We start from the raw sequence: 20,758 nt of genomic DNA, 5'->3' as shown, positions 1-20,758 counted from the left end.
AGACCTAATATTCTTAGGAATACGCATTTACCCTTTTTTTCAATCAATGAATTTCTAACTCTTTTTGTATGAGTTGGCTAGAAAGACGAAAATGAAATCTAAAGAAGTTAAAATTTGGAACAAGTAACAAAAATTGATGGCAAATATTGAAAAGAAAATGCATTTTATGATTTAGATCTTATATACAGTCTATCTAAAATAATTAAACCTGCGTAATAGATTAGATCAACCAGCAGTCACTATTTATAAGATAATTCATGCTCTAATGTTAGTATTTAAATCTTTATATGGATATACGTTAAAAGTGTTCAATGACTGTTGAACTAAAAAAAAAGAATATTAAATTTTTTTTACATTACCAACGTGATTCTGATTAATCATATAATTCTTAATGCCGCACCATTTGTCTATTCTGCAAAGTGCCTGAAAAAGAATAGGAAAATTTTGAAGCGTCCGAAAAAGCTCGAAGCATTGGCAATGAATTCCTTAATAGTGGATTACCAAGACATTCGAAAATAGTACAGTGAGGCCATTGCTATGACACCACCGAACTCCAATATGCTAGCTCTAGCCTATGGAAACAGATCTTGTCTACTGTTAACTGAATCAGGTCGATGCAAAGGATAAAGATAAAAGTTTCGCAAAATAGTTAAAAAAGCAAGGTCTGAATCTGGTAAGATGCCGTATGTAATATAATTAAATTTTAGAGTATTTATTTTTTTCAACATTTTATCATTTTATTCTTACGATAAGCATTATCCTAGAATTTTGATGGTATTAATTAATGATTGAAACCTTTCAAGATAACCAAATTATTCATTTGTAATTTCATAAGATCAAAATTCAATTCCAAAATATGAATATGTTAAATTTATGAATTCGATTATTCAATTTTAAGTATTATTGTTCAATCAAGTTTTCAATTTTTGAATGCAGCATCTAGAAAATGTGGCCATTAGCTGATTTTTTACCGACAGAGTTCAAAAAATGCTCGCTCTCGTATAGCTGTCGCATTCGTTTGTTTTGATCAGTAGAACGTCAAGTAATTTCCGCGAAATATGAAATCTGCCGATATATGCTTTTGTCGTGTCATAAAGAAGTTGGAAGTCTGTTTAAAGTACAAAAATGACTGATTCAAACGTTCTCAAATGTCCCAAATGTCAAATTAAAGCAAATCAATTTTGTTATAGAGATTGAAGAAGATGAGTGGTAAAAAATAAAACCAATTGATGTTCAACATGAGGATAGATTTACTAAACCACTTCAAGGTGCCTGGGGTGATCTAATTGTAAGCCAAGTTCGTGAGAAACGTGGAATACGATGTCCGTTTAGTTTCAAAAAACAACAAGAAGCAGACAGATTAATGAACGACAGTGGTACTGATTTACCATTTTTAAATTCTATCTTGGTCTACAGTAAAGTTCGCCAAGAAGCCAAAGATGAAAAGATGGGATTATAAGAATATCTAGGAAATGTTATTACATCTTTATCATTGATGATGAGTGCGATACCAAGTATTAGGTTATTATCTATTATACCACTTTACGTATGGTACTAGGGTCAAAATCAGTTGTCGCTTTGGAATAATGCAGCAAATATGGATATTCCTATCTCAATTGATGCTTCAGGACGATTTGTTAAAAAACTAAATATTTTTGATGATAACAACAGTTCTGCAATATTTTTGTACATCACCATCAGGATTAAATCAAAAATATACAGCATTCGTCAAATGTTATCCAGTCGTCATGATGTAGCTAATATATTTTCGTGGCTTCATGGATGGCTAACAAGTGGAGCGTCAATACCAAAGCAAGTTGTAGTTGACTGTTCGTTGGCTCTTCTAAATGGAATATGCTTGGCATTTAACAAATTCACTTATAACGAATACCTTAATCAATGTTATAGATTTTTAACAGAAAGAAGTAGCAATTTGCCTTATGGTTTAGTCAAGAGAGATCGTGCTCACTTAATTAAAGCTGTAGTAATATGGAAAATTTTTAATAATGATGATTGGATAAAAAAAGACTTTTATACTCGATGCATTGTTTACTCTTTAGAAATTGACGATCTGGCTCTTCTCGAAGACAATATAACAGCTATACTTGTAATTTGTCAATCGCAATCTATTGATGAAGGTAGTAAGTGTTATAAGAAACTTCAGTGGTTAGAAGAAAAAATTGCATCATTTGATTACAACAGTAAAGATGAAAGTATATTGAAAGATTTAAGTTGTGAATATGAAACATGTAATCTTATTAATGAAACAAATGACAAAAATGACGATGATGATATCAAGGATTTCATCAATGGAATCAGAATGAAGAATGAATCTTTAGCATCAAATGATGAAAACTTTTTATTGCCAAATAGTTATTATCTACCTAAATTGATGGACAATTTAATTAATTTGTATAGTCAATTTCCAGCATGAACAAATGTGATGCACAGATTTTATGAGTTTGAACCAAATAAGGTTTCCGCGCCAACTGCATCAGAATGCTATTATCGAATCATGAGAAGGGAATATGGTTTTAATTGCCCAGTTGGTTTTTATCGATTCATTTTATTACATCTACCTTTAATTGATGGAGCTACAAAACTTGGAATAGATGCTAAAAAAAAATAAAAACAGATGAACTTGACACAGATGTTCAGATTAAATCAAAACAATCAACCAGTGTTGAAGTGTTGGAAAAAGTATTACAAGAAAAAGTCAATATTAATAATGATGATAACCTTGTTGATGATGCCAAAAGTGTAACACTTTTTGCTAAACTGTTTTTAGACTTGAGACCATTTAAATATGATATAAACCTAGCTCTATATAATTACAATCAAGAGATGAGTTTTCTTAAAGAAAAATATCATATTTTATCATTATCTGAATTTCAAACTTTGAAACCAAAGTTGTATGTAGATGGATCAGTAATCGATAGTTACATGATTGCTAAGTCAAATACTCAGTAGGAAGATACATATTTTTTCCAACTTATCAAACGAATTTCATACTTGGCGCGCAGGCTGATAGAAAACATCCAAAACCGTGGAAAATGTAAACATCCACTTTGAGTTTCAAGGAAAGATATTTATTCCATGCTGCTATGGAGAGCATTGGTGCCTTCTAATGCTTAATATTGATGACCAAACAATTGAGCACTTTGATCCACTAGGCCTTGACCGAGGAAATCGAGCCATTACAGCTTTTCTGGTTTTTTAAATCAATGCAACTCAGAATCGTTACTTTTCATAAAAATATCGTTTCGCACTTATCCTGAAATGTAAACAACTTTTTAATCAGTTTATCAAATTCAGATTTTAGATTTATTTATTTATTCATTTATTTAACTCCAGAGTTATAAATCAATTGCATTCGATACAGAGTTGATATTATTTGCACGATAACACACTATAACGATGCAATCCTGCAGAGAAAAACAATATTTCCTGTTCGCAGGTCTGGATTAACAATACTAAAAATACATGATTACTGGTTAGTTATTGCTGTGTCTTCAGCAATAAAATCCAGTCATACAACATACCATACAATCTCCATTCATGCTTAAGGATAACATGAAACCATGTCGGACTTCCAGACACAGTTCATACCACCCTTCTCATTCATACAAATGTATGTCGGGTTACACGAATCCTTAGACTCTCTTCGTCCCAACTCTGATGACAATATATATTGTTTTCTAATAAAAAAAATTTAACAGTGACATATAATCTTTTTAATATTAATATATAAAAAATTTGTTAACATTTTCTTAATTATTAGTAAGTGATTCCATTGATTTGGTCTTTTATACGCGTAATGCTACGACGACATTAAAGATCTCATTAAATAAGATTATATTGCACAATTTTTTAGATTCTATGTTTTTGTATTGTTTATTTTAAATATTTTATGTATACGTTATGCATTGATGCTATTTAAATTTTCTTATTTATCAGAAATAGAGAGGAGATTATTATGATCATAATGATCATTCTTCAGAAAGTCATTTTGTGCAGTTGAGTCCGTATTTTCTTCTGTAGAGTTTTCTACTTTACCATGTACCATTGATGTTTTCTTGTTGGTATTTTGCTCTTTAAGCAGTTCAGAAAAATCCTGACCTTTCGAACTTCCCTTGCATTCTTCTTAGTGCTAAACAGTACTCTGTAATTTAAAACAATTTTGAATGAACTTAAAATATTTTAAATATGCTATAAACATATACCCTCTGCTTATAATCTTACCTTTTGCTCGCTTAATCCAGTATCCTCACATTCCATTTTGAATTTTCTAACGCTGAATGATCTTCTCCGTTTTCATTGATGTCTTTGTAGCACTGTGCTTTGCCTATCCAATTTTCTTCCATATTAAGGTACGACAAATGATGAGAAACTCTAACTTTTTGATGTATTTTTTTTTTGTTTCAACAAGTGATCAGCCTTTCTAAATCAGATGTTTGGATTCTTGAATATCCATGGCCGACAATTCTGTTACAGTTACTGGATGACTTTTCCTAGACCATACTGAATTTGTGCTGGATTCAAGTGTGTGAACAGCTATACGTTCTTTTAATATACTTGTCCAACCCAAAAATTTGCTAAATAAAATGAATAAATGATCCTTATAAAGCTGTGGACAGTAGTAGGCATTTATTTTACTAGATGCATTCTTGATATCTCTATTTGAATCACACACTCGAAATTTCAAATCATTAATGTAGTTCGTTGCTTTATTTTTTGGCTCATTCAGCATAGTATTTACATCGTTTCTTAAATAATCCAAACTGTTAGAGTTTTCCAATAAAATCTTTTCAACACTTTCATAACTATTTAAGATATTATAAGTCTTGATTTTTTTGTCAGTGATAATCTATTACTAAGCACTAAATCAGCTTCGTGTGGTATCATCATCAATGATATTATACACAGCACAGTCTCCTCAATTTCTTGTAACTTTTTAATTTCACTTAAGTAAAGAATACACTTTAAATCAAATGTCTTTACAGGTTTTGGTTTTTCTTTTAATCAATTGGCTTCAAAAAGAACTTGAAATATCGTAAAAGTATCCACATGTATTATAACCAGCAGACTATTATTTCTGTTTTGAATTAAATTTTCATAGCACAGTAATGTGAAGTCACTGTAGGAGCACTTATTAAAGGCTTCGGAAAATCCATTCGAAATACTTCTATGATATCCAATGTATAGATGTGAAGGTAATAGTACACCATTTTTGAGAAAGTCCAAACAAAAATTGAGTATAAATGAACAGTTCTAGGTTACGCACTTCTAGGTTAGATTGCTGGTTGTATTCTTGAAGACGAAGCCGACCGGAGAAACGACCTTCATGAGCGAAGCTTGTAGCGGATCTCGCTTGTGCATTAGTACTATCTAATACAAAAAGAAAAGGCACAATATATAAATTCATTTGTGAAGGTGAATCTGAAAATGCGCGAAGAGCCGATGACGAAGATTAGGACGAATGAGTAACGAGGATCTGAGTCCGAAGTCGGTCCCGTCAGTCTTGGTGGTAATCGAGTCTTTCGGGTGCCATCTGCGCGTAACATGCGCAGTCGATATGGATGAATAAAAATATAAAATACTGTCATTTTCAAGCCAAAAGCGGATTTCATTTTTGGGTGCTGGCTCGGTAAATTGTATTGCATATATTTATGGTACATAATAATATTGTTTAATAGTTATTAATTTTCTCTAATTATTAGTGATATATGTGCATGTATGCATATGATATGTTAAATTGCACAAGTGACGCAGTATCGTGTCTTTAATAAAGTACTTCAATGCAATTATTAGATAAGTGATTTATTATAAATTAATTCAAAAATTATTGTTTAAAACTTTTTCTTTTAAGCATTTACTTTGTGTAATTTATTTTATTGTTGCAGGTTCTTCAATGTTTATGATGTTTGTAGCAGATGAATTTTTCTATCAGCCACGTGACTAGTAAAGTATATTATTTTTAATTTATTAAAATTATTATTTATCTTGTATATAAATGTTTTTGTTGCATTTTATTGCAAAGTATAATGTAATTGATATTTCATTATAGTAAAAAATTGCATAAAAATTTGTTAACGGTTAAAATTATGATTAAAATATTGTTCTGTGACAGTGCATATGCCCTCATAACAGCTCGGCATAAGCCCAGCACATACATGCGCGCGAAGCGCGCACACACACACATATACAAACACGCATTGCGACGACTATCAGGGCGGCAGGAGCCACGCGCGAAGCATAGAAATAGAATAGGAGAGAGAGAGAGAGGGGGGCAAAAGGAAAGCAGCGTGACAATAGCCGACGCTGACTAATAAACACGCAATAAGAGAGAACAAGATAGCAGAGCTGGATTCGCACGAAGCAATCCGAAGGGCCCTGAACCGATCGAAGAAGGACTATCGATCAGCAGAGAGAAGCCGACTCTCGACTCCCGACTCTGGTAGCGACGACACGTGGCCAGGACGACACGTGGCCAGTCGTCAGAGCCGCTCATCTCTGAGGGCACGGCTCCAGACCAGACCGTCAGGCCGAGGGCCACGACATCGTGCCCAGGCTAAGGCAACCCAGTGCCTGCAGCTCTTGCCAACGCCACGAGGAGTTCGGTGGGCCGCCGACCAAACGATGCTGACTAGGTGGAACTCAGAGCAACCAGCCCGTCCAGCAGCGGCAACGCGACGTTCATCGGCAAACCCGTGAGTCTGTCCTGTGTCGGCAAATAGCCCATCTCTCTCTCTCTCTCTCTCTCTCTCTCTCTCTCTCTCTCTCTCTCTCTCTCTCTCTCTCCCTCTCTCTCTCTCTCTCTCTCTCCCTCTCGCTCTCTCTCTCTCTCTCCCTCTCTCTCTCTCTCTCTCCCTCTCTCTCTCTCTCTCTCTCTCTCTCTCTCTCTCTCTCTCTCTCTCTCTCTCTCTCTCTCTCTCTCGGTTAATTTGGCGCATGGCGCACCACGTGCAGATAAGCACGAGGGAGTATAGTCTAGTGTAGGGTCAGCGGCAAAGCCCGATTGTCGCGCATAGTTCACCGGCCTCGATGATCGTCTCGGCGCACAACACACGCACACACGATCGCACGTAGTGCATATTGTTATTTTGAGCGAATAAATGTTCTGAGGAAAGATGAAGCCCGAAGGTTCTCTTAGCATAAATTATTAGAGTGTCATTATTGTACATGCTAAAACCCTTGATTCCATTCATAAATAAGCCGAGCACAGAAGGACTCCACCACTCTCCGCGGTCTGTCAAGACGGAGATGCTGAGCAGCCGAGGCGAGTTCCTGGTCGTCACCCGACTAACCTTTTGTTAACGTGGTGGCCTTGCGCGTCGGTCCCTAAGCTCGGTAGAACACACTTATCCAATTTCGCGCTAGCAAGGCCACAACGTTACAGTTCTTATTTTAATTTTTATCATTATTATCATTATTAATTTTTCAATGCAATAATGATTGTTATAATTTGTTATGTATAATCTAGTTACAATTTAATTAATATATACAATGCATAAATTACAATTTAGTAAAAGTATCTTGTGCAATATTTGTTTAAGGAGTCGATTCTGTGGTACAATAACCATATATCATTGAGTTAATGATTTTCATTTTTATAATTTATATGTATTTTTATAATTATGAGGCATAGTGTTACGTTCAGAGCAAGCAAGATTAAAGATTTATCCTTTCAGACTTTATGTTTGTATGCGGTAGTTGTATATGTATGTTATACACATCTACACATATGTAAGTGTTTAGTGGACGCAAGAGTATAATAAAAAATTCACCAATTCAAGATTTTAAGTAACATGCAAATATTAAATGTATATATATATATATATAGACACACACACACACACACACACACACACACACATGGTGATAAAAGAAATATAAGTGACTTGCTGCTGTCCGCCATAGCAGGGCAGCATAAATTTTGTGTACGACATGACAAAGTAGTGGTTGACAAATACAAGCCACTACCGTGCACAGGCTTACAGAATATGGGCTGTGCAATAATATATTGTGATAATGCGTGTGCTTTTAAAAAAAGGAGTGATAAGAAAGTAACAGAATTAGACCAGCTCCACATCGGTAAGGCCGGCGCTCCCTGACTAATGCATCGTATTGGCTACCTTAATTCCTGCTTTACTTTCGGTACCTACCACTGTATCGCATTCGTCCAGGCTTACGCCCGTGAGATAATAATAGATAATAATAATTAATCATAGTATATTATATCCAAATGAGGCATTGGCGAGCGAAGCAAAAAAGGGCAAAATATATATCATGGGCCGCTCAAATAAGGAGAAGTTATAATGAAGAAAAGCTAAAATGAGAGGGAGGCCCAATGAGTCTGTGCTGTCATCGGCTCTGAAAGTTATACCATATCATGTGATCTTTGGAGGCACGTTTAAACATAATTTTACTACTTTAAAGAAATAGAAGTTAGAACTAAAATATAATTCAAATTTACCGCCGCTGGCACTAGCCGGAAGAACCGGTCACGGACATCGTATTGCTGCACAGGAGAGACCACAGACTCAGCGACGTCCACGGCATTTATCAAACAAAGTAAGTGACAAATTTAATAATAGCTTGAACTAATCTGTGCGTCGTCTAAATTAAGCACGGTATCCCTGCCTTGGTCATGCCGCAATAGGGACAATAAACAACATCACACTACCGCGACGTAACAGAATTGGGGGGCCCCTCCTAAAAAGGATTTCTTGCCGTGTTCCTTTCTCTTTTTACGATGGCTTTAGTCAATTTAAACGCGGACGACCGTTCTCCGGAAGTAGCAAGTCTATTACTTAAACACGCGCTAAATCGTGACCAAAGGAAATTTAAAGACAATCTAAATCCACATGAAATCTATGACCAAGATAATATTGGTTTAACATAAAAAGAAGAAAAATTAGTAGAGAGTTGCGTAGAAGCTCTTGATAATGTAATATCGAGTAAAACGATTCGCGATTTTTGTAATGACAAAACACTAGTATGTATTTTATCAGACTTAATAAATAGTAGAATAGATCTATCGCAAATAATTGGGGCTATTAAACAAGGAAATTTAAGTAATAAATTACAACAAGATTACACAACCGCAGAAAATCAAACATTGTTAACAGATAGAAAATCAAAATTTAATTTGGAAGAAAAAATCAATGAATCGATAAGAAAATATTTTAGGGATATGAACATTTATTCAGATTCGTGGCCGACGTACAAGAAAGGAAAAACTTAAATCAATCAAATAAAGGTTTTTTTAATAGATTTTATGAACATCCTTACCACACGCTAAATAAGACGGGAGTAAACAAATTCGGAAATAGTTGCGAAAATATTCTAGAACGCCAAGAGAGTCTATTACCACAAGAAACACAAAGTTTGTTTAAACAAGATATGACAAAAGGCTTAAGCTATTTTAGCACACCTATATCAACTAATTCCGCCTTTAAACCAACCGGTACAAAAAGAAAACATCAAAACATTTTTAGTTGAACTCATAATTATAACACGTCATCTAACGTAAACAATGACAAAGAACAGAATAAATTATTTAATTATCAAAATGAGGAAAGGTGTTTTCCAACAACAAGTTGGCAGTTTTATAATACAAAACCCGAATATGTTCCCAAATTTTCCAAATAGTCAAGCTAATATTCAACCGTCATTTAACTCTACTATGGCAGTAAAATCATCATATACGCAAGACGCGTTAAAATTCGTTAAAGAATATGACGGCTTTAATATTCCACTAACAGTATTTTTGCTAGGGTGTAGAGAAGCTAGTGTTTTGCCCAAGTGGTGCGAACCGGAATCAGCTAAATTCATTAAATCGAGATTAAGCGGGCAAGCGCGAAAAGTAGCAGCAAATAGATCATTTAATTCAATGGATGATATAGCAGAATTTCTAGACGGAATTTTCTGGATCAGCCAAAATATTCCATGAATTACAGGGGGAACTAGCCAGAGTTAAGCAACAAAGAAATGAAAGTGTTATTATTTATTCAAATAAAATTCGAGCCTTTGAACAAGAAATAGGTGTAGCAGCGCGAAGGGAAAAAGAATAGTAAGAGGGTTTTTCGAAGACTTACAACTTGTATTAGTAAAATTTTTTATTAGAGGTTTTTTTTTATTAGGGTTGCATAATGTAATTAAAGCATGGATAGGGGGTTCCCCGCAATTTAGAAGTAGCAACTAAGGAAGCTATAGAAATAGAGAGGGAATTCGCGTGCTATGAACCAGAAGAATCTTTCAAAAATCCGAGTAATAAAGAAATTAAATTTGATGAACAAATTCGTTATATTAAAAATGAGTCAATCGACGTCTGTCAAATATGTGACAAAAAAGGTCATGTTGCTTTAAAATGTTGGTATTTAGGTAAATACGCGACGCAGTACGCGGGGCCGCCATCTCAGCAATTAAGATGGGCGGAGTCGAGAAAGGTAGAAAGAAACTTTGAGCCTCGAAAATGGCAAGAAGCTAATAACGAGAATATGCAACATGAAAATCAATACGTGTTGCGGTAACGCGAAACATTTCGTAATTTAAATAAAATCGAGACAAAGCCAGTAGATTGTAGATATTGTAAGAAGACTATGCATGAAATAGAAAAATGTAGAAAAAAAGAGTATAATAACAACAAATATGAAAATTCAATTCAGGAAAACTGGGATCGTCTCCAGAACCAGGGTGCAGGCAAGGGGACTACATTCGTACAGCACCCAAACATAACACAAAAACAATAAAGGAACGCAAAATACACATTAACACTAACAGTATACCACCGTTGATTACAATTCAGAATCCATTAAATAATAAAAAGATCATACTTACTCTAGACTCGGGAGCGGGACCAAATCTACTAAAAGTCAAACAGTGCTTTAATCTAAATAAATCTGAAATCTTAAAGTTAAGGGGAATGACAGACGAAATAACTTATACTCTAGGGAAAAAAAAATTTATTATGCTTTAAAGAGGAATTTCACTTAGTAAACGATAATTTTCCCATTAGAGAGGATGGGATATTAGGTACGGATTTCTTTACGCAGTTGGGAGCAAAAATCGATTTTGAACACAAAAGTTTAATCATAGGTAATAACATTATATCATTTTTTAATAATTATACTAAGAATCAAATAAAACAACATTTTATCGCACATGCGTTTGATATAAAACAAAATGCATTTGAAAAAAGTAGTTATAAGAATTCAAAAGTCAACAATTTGCAAAATATTCAAATTAATAATAAAACAATACTAGATCAAGGACTAAACGCGGCAGAATCAAACGACCTCGGGATGAGTCGAGCCGACAATATTCATAAAAAGAGAAAAGACATAAAACTTAACGAGTCTATAGAAGTAGAAACACTAGATCTAGACGAAAAGCGAGATTTTAACTGCACTATGCTAATCGATATAACTCAAAATCAACCAGAAAATAATTCTGAGCCACAAAAAATATTCATAAGAATTGACACAACAAATAATAAACTAAAAATCCCTATATATCAAAAACTAACTCGAGTCATGTCAACTTAATAATAAACACTAAAATTATTCAAGAACTGATCGATCAAGTTACATACAATACAAAATCAACTGAAAATCATAATCAAATACAAATTCTACCTATAGCACAATTTAATGATAATACACGAAAAAATTAAGTTAAAAGCATGCTTAGACTAGCTCATCTGAATAAAGAGGAACAGGAGTGCATTGAAAATGTAGTTAACGAATACGATAAAATTTTTTATTTAGGGGAAGACGAATTAACAGCTACACCAATATTTAAATTAATTATACCAACTATTGATGAAATACCAGTTTTGTCAAAACAATCTTGGAAAGAATTAGAAACAAAACAAGAAATAAATAGACAAGTTAATGAATTAATAAATTTACGTGTAATTGAACCGTCAACATCATCCTATTGCAGTCCATGCTTTTTAGTCCCTAAAAAGAAAGACTTACACGGTAGAGAGAAGAAAAGATTAGCTATAGACTATAGAAAATTAAATAAAAAGACTCAAAAAGCAGTTTCCATTACCTAACATAAATGAAATTTTGGATCAATAGGGGGGAACCAAATATTTTTCTGTATTTGATTTAAAATCGGGTTATCATCAAATAGAAATTGATGAGCGATATAGGTATAAAACTGCTTTTGCAACTACAGAAGGCCTTTTTCACTTTAATAGAGGAATTTTCGGTTCATGTACTATGCCTGCCACCTTTTCGCGTGCGCTTCCGATTGCTCTAGCAGGACTAATAAATAAAGAACTTTTTGTATTTATTGACGATATAATAGTATATTCCAAAACATTTGATGAACATATGGAAAGACTAAAAAATTTATTTACTAAACTAAGGGAAGCGAATCTGAAATTAGAACCGGAGAAATGTGAATTAGTAAAAAAACAAGTTACATATCTGGGGCATATAATTTCCCGTGATGGTTTTCGACCAGATCCTAATAAATTAGAAGCAGTTAGTAAGTTTCCGGTTCCGAAAACCAAAAAGAACATTAAACAATTTTTAGGTTTAGCCGGGTATTATAGAAGATTCATTAAAAATTTTGCAAAAATAGCTACACCATTAAGTAATTTATTAAAGAAAGATGTGGAATTTAAATGGACAAATGAAACACAAAATACGTTCGAATTATTAAAAAAAAAAATTATGCACTCAACCCGTTCTAGCTTAACCAGACTTTTCAAAAGAATTTAATTTAACTGTCGATGCGAGCGGTTATACGATTGGGGCAGTGTTGACCACAGACAAGATAGGTAGAGAAACCTATTGCATATGCATCAAGAGCACTCTCTGATGTAGAAAGACGCTAGGATACTTTTAAAAAAGAAGGGTTAGCTTTGGTTTATGGAATTACGCATTTTCGTTTCTACTTATACGGTAAAAATTTACGTTGATAACTGACCATAGAGCACTTGTGTGGCTGCAAACTCATAAAGATCCAAACTCCCGCGTAACAAGGTGGCGATTGATGTTAGTGGAATATGATTTTGAAGTAGTATACAGACCGGGACGAACTAATGTAGCAGACACGTTATCCAGAAATCCAATAGAAACAATTTTCACTATTACGGGTATAGATACCGGTTCAACAGCAGTAAGAAGTAGAAGGCCGACGGGTAAAAGATATTTAGACGCCATTAAAATCTTGGCTCCTGAAAAAAGATATCGATAAGCACATAAGCAAGCCGTAGAGATCGAAAAACCCGTCAAAGAAACCGTAATAGATAAAAGTAGTCGTTCCAAGACCCTGCAAGAGTTATTATGCTCGCGAAGAAACCGGAGAAACGATTGTTGAAAAGGGGCGTGTCGAAAGCATAAACAAAATTGAATCAGACAGATCAGATAAAGAGGAGCGTGCGGGAAACGAGGAATATTTTAATGAACTATCGAGCGACTTAGCCTTTAATAAACAGCCAGTAATGTGTAAAGAAAAGATGTTAATGCGACGGGATAATTTTTTGTATTTTATTACTACAAAGGGACTGCCATGCGACGATGGAGCCCGACAATTAGAGTCTCTAAATAAATTACCACAGTTCATTGATTTGGAAGTCGGGGTACCTAAAATAATAAAGGTTAATAAAAAATTACACATTGCATTACTAATACGCGACGAGATGTTAGTGGGGATATTTGTAATCAAAGAAACTATAGAATTATTGAACAAAAGCTAATGAGTTCAAATTATATATATATATATTAAATTAAAATGGTGGAATGAGTGAGGGAAGCTTAGATGAATAAATCAACGCAAAACACAATGAATTTCACGGGAGAAAAAAGACGACTTGCCGCGGCGTAAAAACTCTCACGGAGTAGAGAGAAAAGCCGGGACAAGCCTATAGCTTCATTTTAGAAATAAGGAAATTATACAAAGAAAAGTGACTCTAGGATAGACTAAACAAATAGAGAGAAACGCAATTACAATGTACGCTTATACAAAAAAGAGAGACTCTACTATAGACAACAACCGAGAAAGAAACGCAAGTAGCTTAATTCTATCGCCGCGAGGTATCTTTCGCACGCTGGAGAGCTCTCCTACCTTAGACGCAGAAAGAGACGTGGACGGCGCAACGTAAAGCCCTGGCCGCATGTTGGTGGGATGCACCTTCCTCGGTCGCAGGACGCCTCGACGTCTCGAGGGAACCAATCCTGGACCACGGGCAGGCCTTTTCAGCCCTGCCGCGTAGGTAGCAATCGCCGGGTGGAGATCGACACGGCGAGGAAGCTCACACGTGGCCGAAATCCCAACACTCGAAGAATTCACACTATCCGCACACCGCACGCAAAATGCACACACACTACGCAACGTACGGTGATATAATAAAGAGTGTCGATCGTCCTGAAAAGGACGATGATGACGACTCTATTCGCTCGCAATTTACACAGAGGCTTTTGCAATTGCAAGTACAAAAGCGCAAAAGGTCAACTGATTACTCGAGAGGAGCTGTCAGAACTGAACTGCACGTGTTCCCTCGCGCCGAGCCCGCGCAAACGGGAGAGGCCTACATTAGCGCGCGCATGCGCTCGACCGCTCTCGCTGCAGTGCTCGCCGCGCTACGGCGCGAAATTCAAAATTCACCCTCCCGCTCTTACATAACTCGAATAATTATTATGTTCGAATTTAAAGAAAATGTTAAAAAAGGAGACATTCAATCGATTAGTGTCCAAAAAGCCGATTTCATTGAAAATTTAGAATGGAAATTAATTATAACTAAAATACATGATGTATTCAACGGGGAAGGCATTATACTAATTGTATGTTTGGGGGAAATAAAATATCCGTTAGAAGAAGATAGAGAAAATATAATTCAAGAGGCTTATAAATCAATTATAGGGGGCATAGGGGGGTAACTAAAAATTATAAACGTATAAAACAATTTTTTTATTGGGAAAAATTAAAAGAAGATAATACAAGAGTTTATAAGAAAATGCCTTGATTGCCAGTTAAAGAAATTAGTAAGGGTTAAAACTTAACTGCCTATGGTCATTACTGAATCTCCATCTTGTTTTATGGATCGTCTAGGCATCGACGTAGTACGGCCGCTACCAAAAACTAAACGCGAAAATGAATACATACTAACTTTTCAAGATTTATTAACAAAATTCGCAATTGACGAACCATTACAAAACACAACCGCAACCACAGTAGCCAACATACTAATATGAAAAGTCATTTGCTTATTTGGTGCACCGAAGTAATTTTAACAGATCAAGGCATACATTTTTTAAGTAAACTCATGAAAAGAGTAGCAAAAAGATTTCGTATTAAACAAGTAAAAACAACGGCTTTTCACCCTCAGTCAAATGGATCGTTAGAAAGATCTCATGCTAGTTTAATTAGCTATATTAAATTTTTTGTTCAATATAATAAGAAAGATTGCGATGATTACGTAGATATAGCTACATTAAATTTTTATACGGGAGTTAGCGAAACAACGTGGCATACTGCATTTGAGTTGGTATTCGGTAGATTAGCTCGCACACCTACTGACGCGGTACTAGAGCCGGAAGATTTATTTAATTTAACCTACGTTTAATTAACCTACGTTTAATGGTTATCTTGAAAACTTGGTAACGCGTTTGAACGGGCTGCAAACAGCTGCTAGAGAAATTATGATAAAGGCAAAAACGAGATCAAAAACGTATTACGACAAAAAAGTCAATATAAACACACCCAAAATATGAGATCCAGTTTGGTTAATAAAGGGGGCTAAACCACACAAATTGGATGATGAAAAAACGGGACCGCATTTAGTATTAGACATTCTACCCAAAGGAAATGTCAAAATAAAAATAAACGATATTTTGTGCACAATCAATAAGCTTACAATATCTGTAATTAATATTATGTGTACAATAATTTGGTTTGTACTTTGTGCACAAAAGTAAACCTGAGTAATTGTCTTTGTGCACGATCTTTTGTGTACAATGAAACTCATTAAAAGTTTACTGTTCAACTTATGTGCAGAATCAATCAGTGCATAATAATTTTTTTCTGGTTTTATAATTTTACTAAAAGTGGTATGTAAAATCAAATAGGTGTTGTGTATAAAATCTAAATAATAATTTTCTGTGTATAATCATTAAGTGCACTATCGTTATGTGCATGATGTTCATAAAGCAACGTGTCCTAAAAGACTTTGGGGTATTATAAATAACAAACTTGGAAAACAAAAAAACCACCAATGCCATAAATTATACAAAGGTTAATGACAACAAAATTACTGACAAAGTAGAAATTGCTTAAAAGCACGAATAAATTTTTTTGTAAGATTGGCCAAAAATTGAGTCATAGTATAGTGAAACCTAGCAATGCAGAAAATAAATTGCCTAATGTAAATGTTAACTCAATATTTTGTAAGCCTACAAATTGCATCGAGGTGACAAATATTATAAACAAAATGAAGCTAAAAAGCGAAGGAGTGGATTTGCAAGTGAGAATATTGTGCAACTAGGGGAAAAAGAGCTGTTTCTAACGAGAATGAGATTTGAGCACGAGTTGGAGTCGAGGGCGCCTGAGGATATAGGGGTGTTTACAGAAAGCGACGATTTCCAAATTAAAGAATCTTAATATAATCCTTATATAATGTAGATATACATTAAAATTTAAAATTACTATTATTCAAAGTAATATGATTGCCATCGAAATGCACTTGAGTAGACATCAGCAAGTGAGGCAACTAATGCTAGTTTTTTTAATTATTTTGTTACCTCCATTGGTCTCGTGCCAAACAATTCCTTCCAGTGTCACTGATGTGCCAGGTTCACAAGGTCCTAAGCAATCAGGTTCAGTGTTGATACCAATACTAGTTCCTACACAAACGTCTGATGTTTCCTGTAAGATACAAGTCATATAAATAACGCATAACCATCTTATATCAAAAGGCTTTTCGCCACATTACACGTAAAGTTCATACTGTATCTCTATCAGGAACTAAGAGAAAAGGGATTCACGGTTAGTAAAAGCACGCTAAAGCCAATCAGTGGCAAGTAAATGTGCGGGAATCGTCCGGAGATAGGCGCGATCGTAATCTAATGCTCAGGCTGGTCTGGAGTGTCACTCCAGGAATAGGAGTGCCGGAGAGTCCGTATGAAGGTATGCATGAGAATTTAGGGTACATAAGTTCGGTTACGGGTCAAAAAGCGGCAGTTTTCTTATATAAGGCTTTGTTTTATACATTAGATTCATCAGTAAGACATAAAAAAGTAAACTTTTCTTTGTTAACTAGTATTATTGAAATTGATATAATATATGAAAGTGTGTGTGTGTGTTTTTATGTGGCGTAGGCAGAGCAAGCTCTGCACAAGTGGCCCTCCGACACCGGATCCCCACAGGTACTATCGTTGAACAATACTTCCGTGGTGCCCGTTAACTAGCCTTTTTTGGCTTCTCCTTGAAGTTTGAGATTTCCATACATCCCCCATCCACCTAAGTGATTAGGGGTTCAGGATTAAACTCGTCTTCTTCATTCTGTATCGTCCAGGCGTCTGCTTCCTGTAGTATCGTCTGGTCGTCTACTTCGAGCAGCATCGACCGGTCATCCTCTGGACAGACTCAACCCCGACACCTACGTTCCTCTGCATCGGGTGAGGGAGTGAGAGCTCAACTCTGTGACAAACGTTCCTCTGTATCAGTCATTCTAGCGTTTCGTATCTACTACCTAGTGGCCTTCGTCTAGCAACAGTTTTACTCAGCTGTTTCGCCTTGTCCTTCCCTTCTATTCTCTTCGTCATTTCTAACCTTCTTGAGAATGGTCCCTACGTAGTTGTTTACTGCGCACCAACCACCCTTCGACGCTGAGAAGCTGTCTTCATTAACTCAGGGGTCACCCTAGTCTGAAGGTTACACTCGAGTTCTTCTTGTTCCATTTCGTATCGCGAACAGTCACAGAAGACATACTCCGCATCTTCGTTTGCTTCCAAACATACTGGGCAATTTGGATTATTCTCTATCTTGAAGCGGTGTAGGTAGGCTCGAAAGCACCCATGTCCACTCTAAAACTGCGTAAGGTAGTAATTCACTTCCCCGTGTCGTCTATTGGTCCAGTCAACAATACGCGGTATGAGGCAGTGCGTCCATCGCCCCTTTCCACTGAAGTCCCATCGTCTTTGCCACTCAGCTAGGGTTTGTTCCTTTGCGGATTTCCAAACTCCCTTTTCAGTATTGTGACCACGCTGGTTTTCTTCGTATATATTCTTTCGTTCTGTTGCTAGAAGGTCAATAGGTGGCATACTTGAAATAACGCACACTTCATCTTCTGATAATGTTCGGTAGGCAGAAGCGACCCGCAATGTACTTCTCCTATAAGCTGTTGACAGCTTTCGTGCATAGGACTTTACCAACATAGCGTCCGCTCATATTGGGGCACCATATAACATAATTGATGTAGTTACACTGGCTAGGAGTAACCTTCGGCCCTGCCATGGCCCACCTATATTTGGCATTAGTCGCGATAGTGCGGCACCGACTTTTGCTGCCTTATTGCTCGCCCTCTCAAGATGCTGCTTAAACGTTGGTCTGGCGTCTATGGTGATTCATTGCATTGATTCATGCATTACGAATTTCAATGAATGCACAATCATGACATTTGTAACAATATTTAAACAAATATTTAATGCACTGCACTGTTGAACACACTTCTACATTAATGTAACAGTTGAATTTTAATAACAAGAAAGGATTGTAGGGTACGACAAATCGATTATCAGCAATTCTATATGAATTTTTATTTCTACATTAAGTTTGCATACCATCATTACTTCGTTTATATAAAGGATACCCTGTTGCTTGAAAAGTAGTTATATGCACATGAGGAAGACCTTGTTTTTGAAATTCAATAACATAAGTATGAGCAATACTTTTTCAAAAGATTGCTCATACTTTTCCTCCATCTTTGATAACTAATTCTTTAAACTCTTTTACTTTTTGTTGAAAAACCTTAGCAACTATATCTAGCCTATCAATTGAACGTATTCTTTTAAATTTTCTACAATTTCTTTCCATTTTGGATGACATGTCATTGTTAAAAATAAATTAGGTTTTCTTTTAAACATCTTGGACTTCCAGTAAAACTTGATGGTAAAATAAACATTCGACCAATTTTCAAATTTTCAGATTCTTGTTTTTTATGCAAATAGTCCATTACGCCTTTATAAACCTCGCTTCTCAAAATATTTTTATTTTTTCTTATAAAATATAATCTTGAACTTTCAACTTTTACAAATGCATCAACTATTGCCTGTTAAGAAATTTTTCCTAAATTAAGATACGGATTGAATCCGCCTCTTACACAAAGCCTATAGCTATAAAATTGTAAATTTTTAATGTTATTATTACCAATTTTACATTTCATGTCAGGCATCCAACCATAACCTCCATTGGGATAAATAAGTGGATATGTCATTGGGTCAGTATGTTTACTTATAGGTGGGATACTAATTGGTCTATCATGTCTCAAATATATAACCATATCACGTTCTATTGGTGGTTGACCATCTTCTCCAACAAATATCATTGCAACTTTATTGCACGTAGCTTCATTCTATCTATTTTCGTCTAATTTATCATTTTGTTTAATTGACATAATAACATTTCTCGGATTGCAATTATTCTGACTACATCGTTTTAATTCTTCTTGTTCTACTTCATACATCATTTTATAAGCTTGGGCATATGGATTAATTTTCCTCAATAAATTATCTAATATACTCAATAATTCCAATTTCGTATTATAATTTCTTTTATCAATTTTGCGTTCAGCTGTTGCCATTTCATTATCTAGAACATATAATTGACCATATTTTCGAGCTTCGTTTTCATTTGGGTGCAAAGCATAAACATTGTGGTAGATTTGACCATAAATTGGAATAACTTGCGGACCTTTGCCAGATAATTTGTCAAAATTAGCACCAAAACTTGCAAACGCCAAAGCATTATTGTATGATCTAATATTTTTTTAAATATATTTTTCCTTTATGACAGCAATTAGAAAATTTTTTATACACGGTATATTCAAAACAAAAATATTTAGCTTCGCAATGATCACAAATTTTAATCATAAGCCCTGAATAATTTTCTGTAATTAAAGTTTCATCAAATTCTATATTAGCTATTAGACCTACAATATTTGCATTTATATTATAGATTTATATCTAGATATTGATAATTTTTTTGGCTGAAAAGATAAAATAAAAAAAATTACAATGCATCATATGAATCAATAAAATATGTAACGAATTGTATATATAAAAAAAAAAATCATAATTTGTTGGCATGTAAAAACCAGAAATAAAGTCGCTAGAAACCCTTCAGATTTTAAAAATGTATGGATTATCAAGATAGGAATCTCGCAATATGTCTAGATAAAAACATGATTTCTATTAAAATTAATATTTTTCAATTAAGATCATTGTCATAGAATAAAAATAAATCATTTTAATAAGTAAGATATGGGAGGCATTTTTCAGTATATCATTATAATGTCATAATTACATAAAAGAAGCTGATGGACACGTCGAAATATAAAAAATGTTGATGAAACTATTTAAAAAATTCTACCATCAATATGATTGTAAGTAACCTTGTCTAAAATGCTTCATCCTATGGATTGTTAGTAAACTCATAATGTCCATAACTGCAGGAAGTAAAGTTTTTAATGAAATTTGTAAAATATAATAAATACAAAATGGTTAATATAATGACATTTTAA

General features: G+C 34.7%; 1 protein-coding gene across 1 annotated transcript in view; it reads right to left on the bottom strand.

Moving 5' to 3' along the window:
- The window catches only part of LOC100678874 (zinc finger protein 608), a 157,870-nt gene that overhangs the window by 66,166 nt on the left and 70,946 nt on the right, over positions 1–20,758 (bottom strand). Inside the window, exons 3-4 of the mRNA XM_032601573.1 lie at positions 16,761–16,884; positions 360–423 (exon numbers count right to left, since the gene is read on the bottom strand). Coding sequence (XP_032457464.1) covers positions 389–423; positions 16,761–16,884 — 159 coding nt within the window. The 3' untranslated portion in view covers positions 360–388. The remainder of the gene's footprint in view (positions 1–359; positions 424–16,760; positions 16,885–20,758) is intronic.

This window comes from Nasonia vitripennis (assembly GCF_009193385.2).
Source record: "Nasonia vitripennis strain AsymCx chromosome 2 unlocalized genomic scaffold, Nvit_psr_1.1 chr2_random0008, whole genome shotgun sequence".
NCBI lineage: Eukaryota > Metazoa > Arthropoda > Insecta > Hymenoptera > Pteromalidae > Nasonia > Nasonia vitripennis.
The sequence above is the reverse complement of the archived record's forward strand: the minus strand, read 5'-3'. Positions and strand labels throughout refer to the sequence as shown.